Consider the following 17,296-nt stretch of genomic DNA (forward strand, 5'->3'; position numbering starts at 1 on the left):
CTAAACGATCACGTCAAAGAGTGAAGTATATATGCTTTGAACTTTCTGAATTCATGATTTTTAAGTTCTATCCAAGATTATATGGGGTTAAGCTTCCTAATCACAACTTCAAAACTTGTACGAGCTGTCTTCAGGGACCCCTATATATCTTTGTATGGGACTAAAATCTGTTGGCTTTGGTCTCAGTCTGTTGCAACTTGAACATGTTGCCGCAAAAGATTGTTCTCTACTCTCTCAATTAGCCAGAAGATCCATTGTTTTTGTTTGTCATTAAGGTCTGCAATAATTCTGTAGTTTCTTTCAATCTTTATGAAGTGTCAGTCTGGATGAGGTCATTGGAAGCAGCACATGGATTCACTTTGTTAGCTGCTCTCTATGTATCCATTATAAGAATAATGTTAGGTGTCTTTCCTATTTATCATTTTCCAAGTAAAAGATTATCCATTTGCAGAGAATCAAACCTTGTATGCAACTTGATTGTTAATTTAATACAGTCTTGACTCTCCTCGGTCAATTTCATCAATGAAATGCCCAAACCCAATCATATTCTCTCCTGAAACATAAAAGGAGTTTCCTAATAAGGAAACGAATATTATATCATTGCAACCCCCAAGTCACAAGTCACAAGTCACAAGATTGGAACTACATATTTAACCCAACTTAAAGCGGAATTAGTTTATTGTTAGCCCTTTTTTTTAAGAAAAATTATATTCATCATCCTTATATTATGCACTACACATAATTTTTTTTTTCCTTAGCAGGTATGTGGTATATAGATGACGAGTAAAAGAACTCAATTAATTTAATAAGAATAAAAAAATAAAATAAAAATAAGTGTAGTGTGTGAAATGATGAGTAGCAAAACTCTTTTTTTAAACATATTCACGACAAAAGTTGTCCTTTCTAATGTGAGCCTTTTTTTTTCTGCAATTTCACAAACCTCACGTTTTATGCAAAAAGTGAATGGCCCTGCAACAGGACACATTTGGAAATGACCCTAATTCCTCGTCGAAGCATGTGGCGTGTCACTTGGTCGCGATCAAGTCACGCGTAAATTCGGAGAAAGGGACTAATATCACTCATAAAATTGTTGCATCCAAAGATTAGTGATGTGGAAACTATAAACTAAAGTGAAAAATATGATTCGTTATCCTAAGTTTTGTCATTCTCAATTAAAATGATAACTACTTAAAATGGACGGTAACAAGATCTAAGACAAAAGTACTAAACACTTGGAACAGTTGCAAACAGTTAAACCATAACCTTAACAATTATTTGAGGTAACTTTAGGAGACGTGGCAAGCAGTTAATATATAAAAGTAATGCGCATAGAAAACTAAACAAACTGAGAAGTTGGGAGAATTTAAGAGCTTTGAAAGTCCAGTCATAGCTCACTTTCATGGCCTCCACCACCATGGAACATGCCCGTCGAAGAGATGAATCAGAGTTCAATTTGAGAGAATGGGACCTCAAGGCCCGTATCAATCGCGAGAACACTTTTTCCAGAAGGTTTTCAGCATCGAAAATCAGAAGCTTCAGAGAAGACACAAGGTCTTTCAGATCAAACTTAACTATTTCAAGCACTGCTTCTTCACCTGGCTACACCTTAAAAGGTATAATATACCACTACACTCTTTCTCTCTCTCTCTCTCTCTCATGCAGAACTTGGTTTTCATTTACTGTTTCTCTCAAATCCTCCATTTTCTTTCTCGCAGATGAAATTGACCCTTCAACATATTCATTTACCACTGCCCTTAAAGGTACGAATAAACTGATCATGATAATTCTCAAGAGGTATATCTTTCTTCTTCTTCTTTTAAAACTAATACTTCGTCTGGGTTTTTAATACATGATCTGGTGGGCGGCCTTTGTGCAGCACTGCAGGCAAGGTCGGGCTATTATAGTTGGGAGTGCTTATCTCCAGACGGATTTGCTTTGAACTCCAAGTGGAATGAAGCAGAAAAGTATATATGCAACCCATTATCGGGCGAGGTTCCAATGGAGTGTTTGTCTGCTAAAACACTAAGTGGAAGATCATTTCGTAACTTAACAAACGGAATCACCATGTCTGCGCCTCTAATTCACCCTTCCCATTCACGACAACGCCAAACAAAGCCTTCAACTTCTGAGCAAGAAGGTTTAGTTCTCCAATTGCCAATTCCAGGTTCAAACACTTCGCCTTTTTGTGCTAGCATTTTCTTGTTTTTGTGCTCAGAAGAGATTGTTTGAGTTGGATTAGACAGATAAATCTTTACTCTTTCTCTACCCAGAAAAGAGAACAGAGGGTACGACAAGAGATGTAGGGACTCAAAGCACACCGCCTGATCTTAGTTCAAGCAGTCCTAGCCCTGTTTCGACCCCTTCCATCATAGAGAGATCGATAAACCGATATGGGCAGGAAGGTGCTGATTCACCTCATTCGAATGCAAAAATAAAAGCCAAGCAAGAGGTGTGTTGTTGTAGATTTTTCATTTGAGCTTTTTACAATTTATAATTTGATTGTCAATGGTTTCATATTAACAAAAAATCTATGTCAGTCACTTTTACCAATTATTTATGCATGTTATGAATGTAATTGGTTACGTCACTTTTATTTAATATAAAATAATTTATTTGGCCAATCATATTAATGAAATGAAGTGCGTAAAAAATATATAAAAATAACTATATGTAATAAAACTTGTAACTTGTAAGTATATGCATTTTTTTTCCTTGGTGGGGGCAAGAGGAGGCTGGGGTAGGAAATTTTGGATCCACTATTTTCTCGGCAACCAGACTGGTCAGTAGGGACAACGAAAATCATAACATAGCATGCAAACTCAGTAGTCTCTTTTGGGCTTTGATAAAAAAAAATGAAATTATTGTATTTTAGGTTAACTTTACACATTTATTAAAAGAACCGCAGTAATTGATAGCAAATATATGGGACACTGTAGTTCAAGACTTGGATATATAAAAAAAATGTTGAACTTGGGACACAGAATTATTACACATCCTTCTTTTAAGATATGTATGTGTCCTCCTAATTCTAATGATATGGATCCTCCTTTTTCCACCCCACCCCACTGAAAAGAAAAAGAAAAAAGGTTCTTCAAAATGAATGGTGCGTTTCTCAAGATGGGGACAATCAAATCAGGATTTTTCTGAATGGTGTCATATAATTGTGCTGTACCCTTACAAGGTGGGGGTACTACTGGATGATATAGGTCCTTTAGTTTTGACGTACATGCAAATCTCACCCCAGTTTAGCCCCCCATAGCCAGCTTTCCAGCCATACAGTCGTGCTTGTCTGTCTTTGTTAAACATTGTTCTGGCAATGAAAGTGTTTCTTCGGATTCCAAAAATCCAGATGACCCGGCTACATACTTTTATAGGGAAAAAAAAAGAAAGAAGGAAAAATACATAATACAATTTCCATTTCAGAAACATGTATAAAAAGAAATTAACCATTTTAAATTTTACTTTTTAACCATTGTTTTGAACTCCGTGTTCATGTTCTATCCCTTCCCTTTGTTTTATGTGAGCCACTGGAGATTCTTTGTATGCTAATGAAAAAGGACTGCTCTGCTCGCTCTTGTTCCTTTCTTCTCTTTGGAAAACAAGTCAAGCGTTCAGGGTAGGGCATTGAAAATGATTGTACTGTATCAAACCATTTAGGGTATCATGGCACCTGCATTCACAATATAGGCAAACCATTTGGGCTTGGCACTAGATTTAAGTAAATTGTACCTCATACTGAGTAGATTTTGTCATCTATACAGTCCTAGGCTATGCTATGTACTGCAGCAGTAAATTGTGGTTGTTTTGTTCAATGACTTTAGAGAAAATAAAAAAATTATGTCACTTTTTTGCGCATTCTAGTCGCAAAGTGAATATCATAGTCACAAAGTGTATTTTTTGTACATTTTATTTTTGTACATTTTATTAATGTGATTTGTTATATCATTTTTTTAATATAAAATAACTCATTTGGTCAATCATCACATTAGTAAAGTGTGCAATGAATATGTCAAAGTGACTGTATTTAACATAACTCTTAATAGATATGATTAAAATCTCCGTTAGACATTTCATATACAAATGTTTATAACTGTTTCTTGTACATGACTCGCTTGGTTGTTTGTGCAAAAATACATGAAAATAATTGTATGTGTTGTTTTTATCATAAGTGAAAATCTATATATATACCATCATTCTGAGTTGACTCGCCTTGCAAGTCCTTTGTAGTACTAAACAACATAGTTTTTTTTTTCTTTCAGTAAACAATAATATTAAATGTTACCTTGTGTCCCATGTTTCTCACTCTTTAGTGTAGGCCACATAAAAGTTGTAAGTCATTAGAATTGGGCTGTTCAAAACTAAAACTAAGCTCATGCAAAATTGCATGGATCGATCTCAGGCTTGAGGGCTTGGGGCTGAGATTTTACAGAAATGAGAGCTTAGGCTGAGATTGTGTGATATTTATATTATATTTGAGTCTCGGATGGGTCTGACTTTACCTAACCTAACTTTAGATGAGTTTTGTTATTCATTATTTTCATACACCGAACTTATTTTTATTTTATTTTTAAATTATTTTTTGATTTTATTGTTCTCAAATTAATTGAATTCATAAAAAAAAAAAAACTGTGTGGTGTGTGTAGGATGAATAAAAATTTTCTATAGCTCCAGGATTCCCAACTAGCATGGGATTGAGAGCCTAGCTAGTTCCAGTGGATTCGTTGATTGGACTTTTACCTTGCCTTTCCAACAATGTAACAACAACATAGTAAATGGACTTTCCTAAATTTTTGTGGAAAGCTCATGTTAGTTCTTATGTTTCCTAACTTACCCAAGTATATGGGAACATTTAGTCCAGAAATATACTATCAAATAAGGCATTGATTTGCGTGCACATGGAGTGCAGGTGGAAGTGAAAGAAACAAGAGCCAAAGAAGAAACTAAAGGAGAAGAGGAAGAGGAGGAGGAGGAGGAGGAGAAAGAGAAGAAAGAAGGGCAAATGAGCAGGCAAGCTGGGTGCTTGTCATGGATGATAAAGAAAAGGCAGAGAGAAAAACAGAAAACAAGAACGTATAATACCTGTCTAACACATCTCAAAGGGTGCTAAAGAAATGGCTCAAAAATGGTAAGAGAATATCTGATGAGGGAGGGGAGATTTTCTTTCCTCTGTCTCTATGTCAGGATTTAGCAGAGTCGATGAAGGTGATTGATAGGAAAATAGATTGATCGCTCATGTGGAGGGATGATTGATGGGGTCTATTATGGTTGTTTTCATTTTGGGTTTTTTTTTGTTGCTGTGCGTAGTGGTGTGTGTTAGTTTTGCTGTGTTCTGTTTTTGCTGTGGTTAAGATGCGCTGACAGCTTTGGATTCACGTGCATGCTGTTGTTTCTGCCTTGGCAATGCCAGAATGGTTCTCTCTCTCTCTCTCTCCCTCTCTCTCTCTCTGGCACGTACGGAGAAGCAAATTTAACAAGATAAATACTTCACCTGAAATGAAATGTTCTTTCTCCGATCGTTTAACCTAATAATATTAGTTGTTTATTACATATGCTATTAGTAAAGATTATTGAAGCCAGGCGTGTGGTTGATGAAGATGAACAGTTTTGAGTTTGAACTCATCTTGATTAACTAAATAAAACTTGGGACTGTTTGTTAACGATTTAACCATCAAAGTTCCAGTTTAATTTGTTTTAAAGAATTTGCAGTTATTTACCTTTCTTTTCTTAAATATATATTCTTATTTTCATTTGGAATGAATAATAAAGGCTACCACAATAAAATGCCAAGCTACTTTATACTCCCCCATGGCCAACAGCTTCTACTCACCCAATTAATGATCCCACCGATACCGATGGATACGGCTCAAACTCAAACCCCATTTCCATTGACAACCACTTTTTTTTTTTTATCATTAGTTGGCTAGACATTATACATCCAGACATATCCAGAATCTTATCCCTTATCACTTGAGAGAGAAAATCCCTTAAAAGAAAATGATGGGGATAGTTTATGCATCTTACATCTATGCAGTGTTTTATAAGTTGGTAGAATGAGTGAAGAAAGTACCACAACGGTATCCAATTACAGCCAATGTCATCCATCTTCTCAGCTGATTTTATGTATTTCTCTCTTAAAAAATATAAGTTCCTAATAATATTAATGTAATCCCATTTTATACAAATTGTACAAGGGACTATTGTAGTGCAATGAGTGAATCAAACCATATAGCAGATCGAGTTAGATTAAATCCGCCATACACTGCATTATTAAGGAGATGCATTGGAGTTTGTGTTGGAAATAAGTCGGACTTCATATAGATTATCCCCACTCTTTCCTGCAAGCAGAAGTTTATAATGCATGAGAAGGTTTGCCATGCAACAGATTTTGTGCTCTTCAAGCCTTGAATGTTTCCATCTAAATCAAAGCATTTAAACATAATGTGCTTACCGACTTCAGCTGTGATCCCCGGTCCAAAGAATGAAGCAAATTTTGCCTAAGCCCATAAATGGAAATTAAGGTTTTAGTATGCCGTTATACTAAACTGTACTTGCATTAAGGATTACAAACAAAACTATGATGTGCAAGGGTCCAAAGAGTTTAGATCCTGCAGGCTCCACTGCATTCTTTACCTGTCTTTTTTCAAAATCTGACAACTCCAGAGCTTTCGCTTCAAATACCAGGACTAAACAGTATTTACCATCTTCTGCAACCTAAGACATGGTAGTAAAACAAGGCAGCATAAATTGGGTAATCGTCATTATGCTGAGATGCCAATCAATCAAAAGCCCCATCTAGAAAAACCTAATCTGCTAAGCAAGTTTCTGTGAATTCAAGATATGAAAATTTGAGGACCTTAGACAACTGGAGGCTCTACATTTCATTTATACAATCGGGTAACCGGAATGGTAAACTCCTGCACTTGATATGAAAACAAAAATAAATGGTAATGCCTAAAGAAGTAGCCGCTGCCACCACCAAAACTGGTTTTCATAAATTTTAAATGTAAGGCTGAGGCAGAAGAGAGTTAATCCTTTTAGGAAAGAAAAACAAATAAAAATTCAAGCAATAAGTATGCCTACTTCACAAGTCACATTAATTTGTTGACAGATAGTACCTCAACCCCTAACTACTAGTGCAAAAAAACAAATATCCAAGTAAGATAAGCATATACCTCTTCACGAATTGATTGTAGAATTGGAGCACTCCTCCGTGGAATTCCTCCACCCTGAAAAGTACAGCAGGAGTAAAAAAAAAAAGGGGTCAAAGCATTCCTACAGGCAACCCACACTCGTGCACCAACCCGATTTGCCCTGCATGGGTAATATGATCATTTTTTACATATTAAAAACCCCACATTCGGTAGTCTAACAGAATGTTAGAAAACATACCTGACCATACTGGAAAATCCGTTTCAATGCCTCTTCCAAATGCTGCTCATCCCCATAGCGATATCTTATAACATCATTTCTGACCTATTCAATGTGCAGAAAACGAAGATAAATATAAAGAAAACAAAGGCAATGCCTAGCAGATAATAATACAAGGCTCACTGAAGTGATCAAAACAAACACACACAAAAATGATACAGCGTAGCTAGTATAAAATCAAAGATTGTGGGGAAAATAAATGTGACAACTGAGAAGGCTAAGCATTGCTACATAGACCCCAAAATCATTGCATACATTTCACTGAAAAATGATTGAACAAAGGATCTTAAAGGGTCATCTTCCTGAATGTTTATGTTCAAAATGACCACTTCCTCAAGATGACATGCTTGAGTAAGCAAAGAAGAGTCATTTGATTAAAGTACCTGTTTAAGAATCGGAGTGGCGCATGCTTCTCTCAACTTCTGTGCATCTGAATAAGTTAAGCATGGCACTGGTTTGAGTTCAGCATACTGCAAAACGTACAAAATGCTATATACTATCATGGAACCACAAAGAAGCATCACTTGACAGTCATCACCATCAATCAAGATACGATACTAGATTCAAATAAATAAGGGCATGATCACAATGCCATCCTGGAAAGGAATTCGAGCAGACCGCAAGGTGTTTCCTTTCTTTTCTTTTTGAGATATGAAGCGCTAATAAATTAACAATACAAATAAACGTAATAAAAGTGAAGAAATTAATATTATAAAATGTTTTTTTGTTATTAAATGTAAGAAAAAAAAAATTACCTTGAGAGCCATTCCGATAATCGCAAGAGGGAAACCATAGGTTAGCATTATCGCCGACCATTCAGATCCTGGAAGGATATTAAAATAAGCCCCAAAGCCGTACCTATAGAATGAGAAAGGAATATATAAAATTGAAAGAAATCTACATATACACTAACGAGTTCAGCAAAAGCTTTGACACGGCGTGCTGCACAAGTCTTTAAGTACTTAGAGTACTCTCTCAATGAATTAGTTAAAATTAAATATATTTTTTATGAATATAAAATAAATTTAACTTTTAGTTATTTCATTCACATAAGTCTTCATATTGAATTAGTTATTTTTTCATTATATGATAATAAAATAATATCAGATAAATTTGACTTTAACTATTCACATCAAATCTCTATTTTGAATTATCTATTTATTCATTATATAGTAATGAGTAATTAATAATTTCAAAAATATTTTATTTTATCATATTTTACTATTCATAATATTATATATTAATTAATAATCATATTTTAATTATATTTTTTCAATTCTCATTAAAAATGAAGAGATAAATAATTAATATTAACTATATTTGATATATGAATAGTTACTTTTAAATTTAAAAATTATTTTAAAAGTAACTGTAGTTAAATTAAAAATTTAACTAATCTATTGTGATGTCATTTTATGTTGAATAAATATAGATAGTAGTCACTGTTGAGAGTAACCATTTTGTACACATGATGTGACATCATATAGACCACACATCTCTCAAATCTAAAAAAACAAAATAGAGAACTAGAAACAGTCATGTAGTGAGTACAAAGTGTTCATTGCTACAATGACTTGTCTCTAGTATTACTCTTTTATATTCTAATAGGAAGGATGCTTTTGGGAAGCAAATAAATAGAGGGTCCAACGATTGAAGATAATGATGACATTGATGAGTCCATCATCATGAAAGATAAGTGAATTTTGCATCGGGAGTATTGAATTATTTTTCCGGCAATGCAGCGCCTGTTGTTAATAGGGCATGAAGTTTTTCTTTAAGAACAAGGGTAGTGATAGGATCCCTATTTATCTACTATCCATTTACTACTTATAGTATTTATTTTCTTATTATTTTATTTTAAGTATTTTTTTAACATTCTTAATCATTAAAAAAAATTAAAAATATATATAAATTTATTAATAGTCACTAATTTAACCATTAAATAAAATTAAAAATTTTAAAAAAAATCAAATACAAAAAAAAATAATAATAATAAATAAATAGTAAGAGGGCATATCATTTTTCTAAGAACAATAAGTACAAGAAAAGAAGATTAATAAATTACTCACGATAAGAGTGTAATCCCAATTCCTAGGCCAATAACACCAAATGAAACCTGCAAATTTTAGCCACAACAAAACCTTACTGATTTTCCGGTGAACTTGGAACAATAACGTTAATGAAAAATGGTATTCAATATTCGTTATTCCTATTAATTTAGACTTTGCAAACTACTCACCCACTTCAATACTGGCATTCATCGTAAAAAAGCCCTTACCAAGCGAAAAACAAAATATGAAAGCAAGAACGGCGTGAGTCGTGCCAAGTGCCAAGTGCCAAGTACCTTAGCAAGAGAGAAGTCGTCATCGGCGACGACGGTTTTGTCGGCGGAAGAGGAGAGCGAGGCGGCCTGGGTTGAATCAACGGCTCTGAGGACGAAACGATGTGGTTTAGGAGAAATGGACAAGGAGTGACCGGGTGGTCTTGAAGGTGGGAGGTGGAGACTAGGTGGGGAACGTGGATGGACTTGGAGATGGAGAGATAGAAAGCGGAGGCGATTGCAGAGAGTGGAGCGGTTGTGGGAGGAGTGGAGGATGGTTCCTCCTGATCTGGCCGCAGATATTGCTGTCATTCTCTTTCTGTTTCTTTAACTCTTTTATCTCTCACAGAGCAGCCTCGTTCTGAATTTAATCTCACAGATTGGGAGAGAGAGTGCTGTTTCTGTGGACCAACAACCTATTGCCGTTTGGGCGGCTCTCAACCGCCTAATGTTTAGATGACGTGCCATTTTATATATCCATATCTATTAACCGAGTAATTACAAAAAAATATATATACATTTTTAGAATAATGCTCCGTAACAAAACTCGTTTATTTAATCTTAAAAAGCTTGGAACACATTAAAAAAAAAAAAAAACTTGGAACACCGTATGATTGGTGGGATTGACATTAGTAAAATCTCGCATCTAACATTCAGATAGTATTATTAATGTGAAGACATTCAGATAAATTACTAGAAAATGAGAAATGAAATTTTGATATGAAATAAATTAATAATGTCATATAATTATATAAATGCCATACACTTCTTTTGAAAAAATATTAAGATTTAATATTAAAAAATTAAATTTTTTATTTTTTTCAAAAAAATATAAAACACTTATTCAATCTATAATTAGAAAAATCATTTCTCTTTTGATATATAGATCACAAATAAAACTTTCGACCCACTAATTGTTTTCATAAATATTCGGAGACTTGAACCTAGAAGCCGAAAGAAATTCCCCTTAACACAGATTGAAATATGATTAGTATGACAATCAAAAAAAGGTAAACAAAAAGACGAGAAGCGTACAAATACAAAAGAGGGAACAGTCACTGGGAGTCAGCCGTAAATGGATATAAAAGCTAGTTATAAAATTAATCTAAATCCATCACCGATTTATATGAACAAACCTCCCGCGTTACATTTAAACATCTATATCTTCAAAATACCGGACAAAAGTGTGCATTCAGCGTATGTAAGAAACCAAATCTCTCACATTCTTGTTAGCCGCCTGCTCCCAAAAAACAAACAGAAGAATTTGGTCAGTCTTGAGACTAGGAATATAGCAGGCAGGCAGCCTTGAAATGCATAAAACAGATCCACTAATTCACCTAATATCAATACTTCGATATGAGTTACATGAAACGGCTCACATTTTGGCCATCCAAGTCAGTAAATAAGCAAGTAATCCAACATTGCCCACTAAAAATAAAAAATCTGGTGGGTTTCAATTTTCCAATGCACTCTACCGGGTCCACCATTAACTAAGAAGTTTTGAAAACAACTGAGAACATCTCAGATTACCCACCAATTCTAATGGTTTTCGGTGTCATTATCCATGCATTGGCTATATGTCTGCTTCATTACTTCCATTTGGGGTGGTACGAGCAGAGTTTTGAATCCGTAGCCTTTTTGCCCTACAAGCAAAGCACAAAGCCCATCAAAATGGTGAAGCACCTCGGTAACCAAACAAGAACAAGACCACAAACTACAAAGCCTTGGCTTCTGGCATACATTTGGATACTTTTGCTTTATCTCCGAATGTAATTTTTAATCTTCTTTTATTGTCACAAATTAATATAGGTCTACAATTATCAACAGCAGGTACTTCTACTAATTTATAAATTACTCTTATGACGTAGCAACCCACTTGAGTAACCGAGTAGGCAACGAATAAAAACCCTTTCATGCTACGACCTAGAAATATCCAAAACTCCAATAGAGCATCTTTGGCTCCTTTTTTTCCCTTTTAAATTGCCAGTGACACAAATAAGCAGGTTACATCAGTGCATGGAAGCTATTCACACTAGGCTATTGATTTGATCCTAATGAACTGAAACCAAAATTCCCAAACTACAGCTCAACTCTGATCGGCGTGTATACCTAGCTTCATCCTATTACCAATTTTGGCAAGCCTCAAATACCTCTTTCGTCAGTTGAATATAAACGCAATGATACCAAATAAACATACATACATACATACATACATACATACATACATACATATATATGTAACTGTTTAAAGTAACTTTTATGATATCAATGTCTCTTGGTGAATCTTATCCACACCACTTTTTACAACTGTCTAATGAACTTTCATACTAGATTACTGACAGTCTCCTGCTTATATCCGCTAGCATATGTTCCAGAAAAATATCTGCTTTAATATAAATGTATATAGATCCCCTTCCTGGACCTATTGAATTTGTTTCATAAACACCTGATGATAGATAGAGAAAAGAATCACCAAAACCCTCAAGTAGAGCTGTGGTAAAACAAAAGGTTCAACTGCACAAAACCAATATCACCTTGAAATGTAAACAAAAAGTGCACTTTACCTCGAGTAAGAAATGTACTCCTCAACTGCTTGTTTCTGTTCAGCTCCATAGACAAACCATTTTTCATAAGATGCGACTGCCTCCAATGCCCCCATATCTTTATAACAAAACATAATAGTTTCAGATGTCTTGGAATAATATACAGCTATAAGTGCAGATTCATACAACAGGTTGGACATTAATGTTATGATTAGGGGTGTAACCGGTCCGGTCCGGTCCGGTTTTGGACAAAATCTAGGACCGAACCGGTATGTACCGGTTTTGTATTTTTCAAAACCGATTACGCCCCGATTACCCTCCTAAACCGGTACTTCCGGTTTTACCGGTTTCCGGTCCGGTCCGGTCCGGTTTTCGGTTTTTTTTAAATGTAAAAAACATATAATAAAGTGTTAATTCTTATTATAAAATATTATTAAAAATTTAATATATATATTATGCTTAAAGCATATGATCAATTAAATTTTTATCTTTAAGATTAAACTTTTATTTTATAAATTATAACAACATTATCTTATATATAATTATATTAATAACATATGATCAAATAAATTACAAATGTTCATATTTAAGATTAACATTTTATGTTATTATTTATAAATTATAATATAAAATTTTTTCATATATGATATATAATTATATATATTATATATAAAAATTTAACATATAATTATATATTATATATATAAATATTTTGTATAATATATAAATTAATTTTTATATTTTTTTTTCCAACCGGTCCGGTTCGGTCCGGTCCGGTCCCAAAAACTACGGAACCGGAACCGGACCGGAATCGGCCAGTTTTCATAAAATAGGAACCGGTTCCGGACCGGACCGGTTCAAAACCGGACCAACCGGTCCGGTTCGGTCCGGTCCGGTCCGGTTTTCCGGTTTCCCGGTTTAAATTTACACCCCTAGTTATGATACATTGTCTCAGATGGCGCTAGATATCTGTGTCTGTACACAATTGGATTTGTCCCATAACAGACGCCACTAATACTTTTTTGTAAGAACAACCAGACTCACTAATCAAATTTTCTATGAAGTAAATTAGAACTTCTGAAAAATGGAACCAACAAACCTTGAAGTAAAATTTCCTGGTCCTTAGCATAACCTTTCAATTCCCAAAATGCACGGCCATTAAGATCCAATGAGAGAGCCTCAGTTCTAATAGCATCAGATATTTTCTTCCCTGTAAGTATTATAAATAAAATGAATGTCAAAATAATGTTTTTGAAACGAAACATTCTCATTGAATTAATGAAGTATTATAATATAGATAGGTAAAGCGCACACAGATTCCATAATTAGTGAAGCAATAATTAAACTACAAAAATTTGGAATAAGATAGTAGTTTGCTAAGGTAACAGTTCCTCCGTCTATCTATGCGCTTGCTTCACGTTTTACTAAGGAAACAATTGCTCAGTCTTCCCATATGTTGGCTTCAGATTTTACATGAGTACATTATATGGCAATATGCGATACCGCCAGCAACCCCCTAAAATGGAGCTTCAAAATATGATATATTGACCATCAACACTGCTTATATTTTCTCAAGATAAAGCAACATATATGATATGCCAAAAGACAAAAATGTGATCAGTCATTGGCCTTTTTGAGAGTTGTACTGAGGATATACTTGCATCAAAGTCCTTTTCTGACACTTTTTCCTTTAGATGAATTGCCAGACTACTATTATGTTACCAAAACTTATTTCTTTTCCTTTAGATGAATTGCCAGACTACTATTATGTTACCAAAACTCGAAATAACAAGATAGATTCTCCATAAAGAAAGATCCCTTGTCTAAATTTTAAAGCATTGACTAGAACAATTACAAGAGGTTTGGATAATGAGTTGAGATGAAAATTGAAAGTCGAATAAAATATTATTAAAATATTATTTTTTAATATTATTATTATTTTAATATTTAAAAAAATTGAATTGTTTATTATATTTTATGTGAAAATTGAAAAAAATTGTAATAATTAAATTAGATGAAATAATTTTTGTATCCAAACCTAGCCTTAAAAAGGAAAAAAAGTCCTGCTAATATGTTTAATTAAAAACACAGTATCTAGCATTCCTTAAAATTGTATAATCTTCAAAAATTAGAGACCATAAACTTACTTTTGGATACTATTCCCATGGCATCAAGCATCTCAGAATGAGCTTGAGCCGCTTCACGTTTTATTCGTGAAACAACAGCTTCATATTTTCGGATTGAAAGAGGAGCGCCACTTTGTGCAATAATAGCTTTGGCTACCTCATCCTGCAAGTTCTGCTTTAAACGTTTTTCCTATGCCGAAAAAAAAAAAAAGTTTCAAATTACACGCCACTTCAAGAAGATCATTTCTTTTTTTCCTTTTTTAGAGAGAATATTGTCTGTAAGCTATAAAAGATGTATGCCTTATTTTTGTTACCTTATCCTTTGCAGCCATAAGCTTTTCTTTTGCTTCCTTCTCTCGTTCAACAACTTTTGTATTTTGGTCGTCAATCCAACTCCTTAATTTTCTAGAAGTATATTAAAGAACTTTAACGTCATACAACACAACTAGTACATTTTGTAAGGAAAAAAAGTTACTAAAAACACAATTTAAACTTCAAATCCTTTTTACTTACTCTGTGCCAAGAGCCTCATCGCAAATAAAATTTAAGATTTTAAGTTTCATCGAGAAGTCTAACTTATCATATTCATCAACACCTCTATCAAAACAATCTGAGCGCAGTTCTTTCGATGCGCATTGGGATTCAGAGATGCAATTCCCCAGAGCTTGCCACCATGACTTTCTTCCATTTGTTGGACTAGGCGAAACAGACCTAAACAGAAAATGTGGGCAGATAATAATCCGCTGCATGCAAAAATTTTACAGCTAAAACTAAAACAATGAACTTCCATAGAAATAGTTATTGAGCAAAACTCATACTCTTTCCCTGCGTCCTTTTGTATTAAAGACAAAAGTTGGATCTGAAAATGAACCGTCATTGAATATTGTGCTCGACGCCCACGTCGCCCATACCTTAATTCTCGAAGCAAAGATGCAGCTTGTCCTTTTTTAACATCAAGAACCTAAAGACATAAAAAAGTTCAGAGGAAGGAAATCGGAGGTAGTTTACCATACATAATTGTGAGTGTGTGTGTGTGTGTGTGTGGATTTAACAAAACACCTGTTTAATTTACCTTCCCAAATGAGGCACAAAATTCTAAAAATTGCAAGGCATTTCCAACATCTGCAGGAGGTAATTCAATTTCAGCTACAGTTGCTAAGTTGGCACCCTGAGGCAAAGCAATGTCAGCATCAAATTCTGTGTCCTCCAGACCCATTGTACACTTCCTGACTTTGTTTGACACTCGAACTTTCTTGGGTTTGTCCCTGGCATTCTCAATCTTCAGAGCATTCAGCGCTCCTGCATCTTTCAGAGTTCTCCCATCCTTTTTCTCTTCTGATTTAATGGGACTCAAAGGAACATCCTTTGGAACCTTCGTGTTATAATTATTATTCTTGGGAATTCCAGTTACTTTTTCTTCTTCTTTAGAGAACTCGCTAACTTTTGCCTTCATCGAGCTACTCTTCTTTGGGTGAGCGCCTTTATCGTTGCTACCATTACATATTTCCTTCAATCCTTCCCGCTTTATTTTCTTGGACTTGTCATCAAAGTCTGTTGCTAATTTCTGAGAATTCAAGTCCGTATCAGTCTTTCCATCAAAAGAATTTTCCTTCCCCAATTTTTTTGGTGAGACGACTTCAGGTTCCTGTGAATATGCCCAATCAGTCAAATACGTCAAAAAGTAGAATGTTGTTACACTGTCACACAGCACCTGGAAAAACACTACCAAACCTTGTTTAAAGCAACCGGCTCATTTGGTGATACACCAACATTTTCGACAACCTTTTCATCGCCCAATTCTTCAGAACCATTCACATTTAGCATTTCTGAAACAGATGAGTAGCCAGCACTCCTGGCTGTTTGCACTAGTTGGCCGGTGGGTTTGTGACCTTTCTTCTTCCTAGAAAAATCATTATTTTTCAGAATCACTGAAATCATAGAAGTGACAAATACAGTAACATATTAGCTCACAGAATTTAACACTTACATGCAGAAACTGCAATTGCAAATGCCTCTGCACTTGGGACATTTCCAGTCAGCCAACATTTCCACCTCTTCTGCTTTCTCTCCATATCTAAATCAACATTAAACCAAATGTAATGGCCGATAGCAGATGTATGACTCCTAGTACTAAGGATTTTGTATTGTTAACTGAGTAGATGAAGAACAAGAATAATACGCTTCTTATGAAATCTGACCTGTTCAGTAGGCATTTGTGACAGAAGTTTATGGCACAGAGCTTGTTCACTTTCATGTTCTTACACGACGCCGAGAAATCCAATGTTTTTTGACGACACTTCAACATTGTATCCAGAATTGAAGAAAACAATCAGTAAAGTAGAGCAAACCAAAAGGCCAGAAACTTAAATTGCCATTAGCCCCTGCATTTGGTTGCTGATAAGAGAAATGAATCTTGACAACTGATCACACATAAGACGCATTCTGAAACCTAGGCCTCGCATTGTAGTTATTTACCATGAAATATCAAATCAGATTCAGTTTCCCGTCATGTAAACCGAAGAGAGAGGGGAAAACTTGAAATCGAAGATGAATGAATTACCTGGTGACAGCTCTTCCCATTCTCGGAATCGTATATTCGATTTCCGACAACGCGAACTCCGGGACCCTTGGCGCGCTTTGCTTTGTTTCCATCATCGTCGTTGGAGCCGTCCTCGATGACACGCCTCCTCTTCTTCGTCTCCTCGATCTCCTTCTTAGGCGAGGCTTTGCTTTCAGATGCAACGGCCATTACCGAAAACTGTTTTCCACGAGTGTTTTCGATTCCGTGTTTGTCTTAAGATTACTAAAGAAAGGATGACAGTGCGAGCAGGGAGAGAGAGGCATGCGCGCGCTTTAGACCTTTCTTTGAATTTTTTAGT

At 34.9% G+C, this 17,296-nt stretch overlaps 3 protein-coding genes across 4 annotated transcripts; 1 reads left to right on the forward strand and 2 right to left on the reverse strand.

Annotated features, from left to right (window-relative positions):
* Nucleotides 1–1,339: 1,339 nt before the first annotated feature.
* On the forward strand, nt 1,340–5,390 carry LOC109002738. Its single transcript, XM_018980606.2, has 5 exons — nt 1,340–1,613; nt 1,716–1,760; nt 1,877–2,164; nt 2,271–2,449; nt 4,907–5,390. The coding sequence occupies exons 1-5, from the start codon at nt 1,400–1,402 to the stop codon at nt 5,105–5,107; spliced, it is 927 nt and encodes a 308-aa protein (XP_018836151.2). The 5' UTR covers nt 1,340–1,399; the 3' UTR covers nt 5,108–5,390.
* Nucleotides 5,391–5,980: 590 nt separating this feature from the next.
* Nucleotides 5,981–10,186, reverse strand: LOC109002746 (thylakoid membrane protein slr0575). 2 transcript variants are annotated; one of them, XM_018980618.2, is made up of 9 exons: nt 9,773–10,186; nt 9,498–9,544; nt 8,184–8,286; nt 7,812–7,898; nt 7,390–7,473; nt 7,173–7,226; nt 6,631–6,711; nt 6,449–6,494; nt 5,981–6,335 (listed from the first exon to the last, which is right to left on the reverse strand). In XM_018980618.2, the coding sequence occupies exons 1-9, from the start codon at nt 10,058–10,060 to the stop codon at nt 6,268–6,270; spliced, it is 858 nt and encodes a 285-aa protein (XP_018836163.2). In that variant the 5' UTR covers nt 10,061–10,186; the 3' UTR covers nt 5,981–6,267. The 2 variants fall into 2 exon arrangements, with proteins under 2 accessions (XP_018836163.2, XP_018836165.2); XM_018980620.2 differs by lacking the exons at nt 5,981–6,335; nt 6,449–6,494; nt 6,631–6,711 and adding an exon at nt 6,757–6,914 and having other exon boundaries at nt 9,773–10,169.
* Nucleotides 10,187–10,631: 445 nt separating this feature from the next.
* On the reverse strand, nt 10,632–17,296 carry LOC109002745. Its single transcript, XM_035694260.1, has 13 exons — nt 16,978–17,296; nt 16,616–16,713; nt 16,405–16,491; nt 16,149–16,317; nt 15,490–16,062; nt 15,236–15,378; nt 14,931–15,128; nt 14,732–14,822; nt 14,439–14,607; nt 13,391–13,501; nt 12,313–12,409; nt 11,283–11,391; nt 10,632–10,985 (listed from the first exon to the last, which is right to left on the reverse strand). Exons 1-12 carry the CDS (start codon nt 17,164–17,166, stop codon nt 11,322–11,324), a joined length of 1,995 nt encoding a protein of 664 aa, XP_035550153.1. The 5' UTR covers nt 17,167–17,296; the 3' UTR covers nt 10,632–10,985; nt 11,283–11,321.

Source organism: Juglans regia, chromosome 1 (assembly GCF_001411555.2).
Source record: "Juglans regia cultivar Chandler chromosome 1, Walnut 2.0, whole genome shotgun sequence".
NCBI classification, from domain to species: domain Eukaryota; kingdom Viridiplantae; phylum Streptophyta; class Magnoliopsida; order Fagales; family Juglandaceae; genus Juglans; species Juglans regia.

Bases quoted from the DNA above. Each gene is read 5' to 3' on its own strand.
- LOC109002738 (XM_018980606.2), top strand. From the start codon at position 1,400: ATGGCCTCCACCACCATGGAACATGCCCGTCGAAGAGATGAATCAGAG. The intron at 1,614-1,715 runs GTATAATATACC...TCTTTCTCGCAG, and splicing joins ACCTGGCTACACCTTAAAAG to ATGAAATTGACCCTTCAACA. The intron at 1,761-1,876 runs GTACGAATAAAC...GCCTTTGTGCAG, and splicing joins ATTTACCACTGCCCTTAAAG to CACTGCAGGCAAGGTCGGGC.
- LOC109002746 (XM_018980618.2), bottom strand. From the start codon at position 10,060: ATGACAGCAATATCTGCGGCCAGATCAGGAGGAACCATCCTCCACTCC. The intron at 7,474-7,811 runs GTACTTTAATCA...CACATTGAATAG, and splicing joins CCACTCCGATTCTTAAACAG to GTCAGAAATGATGTTATAAG. The intron at 6,712-7,172 runs GTATATGCTTAT...ACCATGTCTTAG, and splicing joins TACAATCAATTCGTGAAGAG to GTTGCAGAAGATGGTAAATA.
- LOC109002745 (XM_035694260.1), bottom strand. From the start codon at position 17,166: ATGGCCGTTGCATCTGAAAGCAAAGCCTCGCCTAAGAAGGAGATCGAG. The intron at 16,318-16,404 runs GTAAGTGTTAAA...TGATTTTTCTAG, and splicing joins TGCAATTGCAGTTTCTGCAT to GAAGAAGAAAGGTCACAAAC. The intron at 13,502-14,438 runs GTAAGTTTATGG...TAATACTTACAG, and splicing joins CATGGGAATAGTATCCAAAA to GGAAGAAAATATCTGATGCT.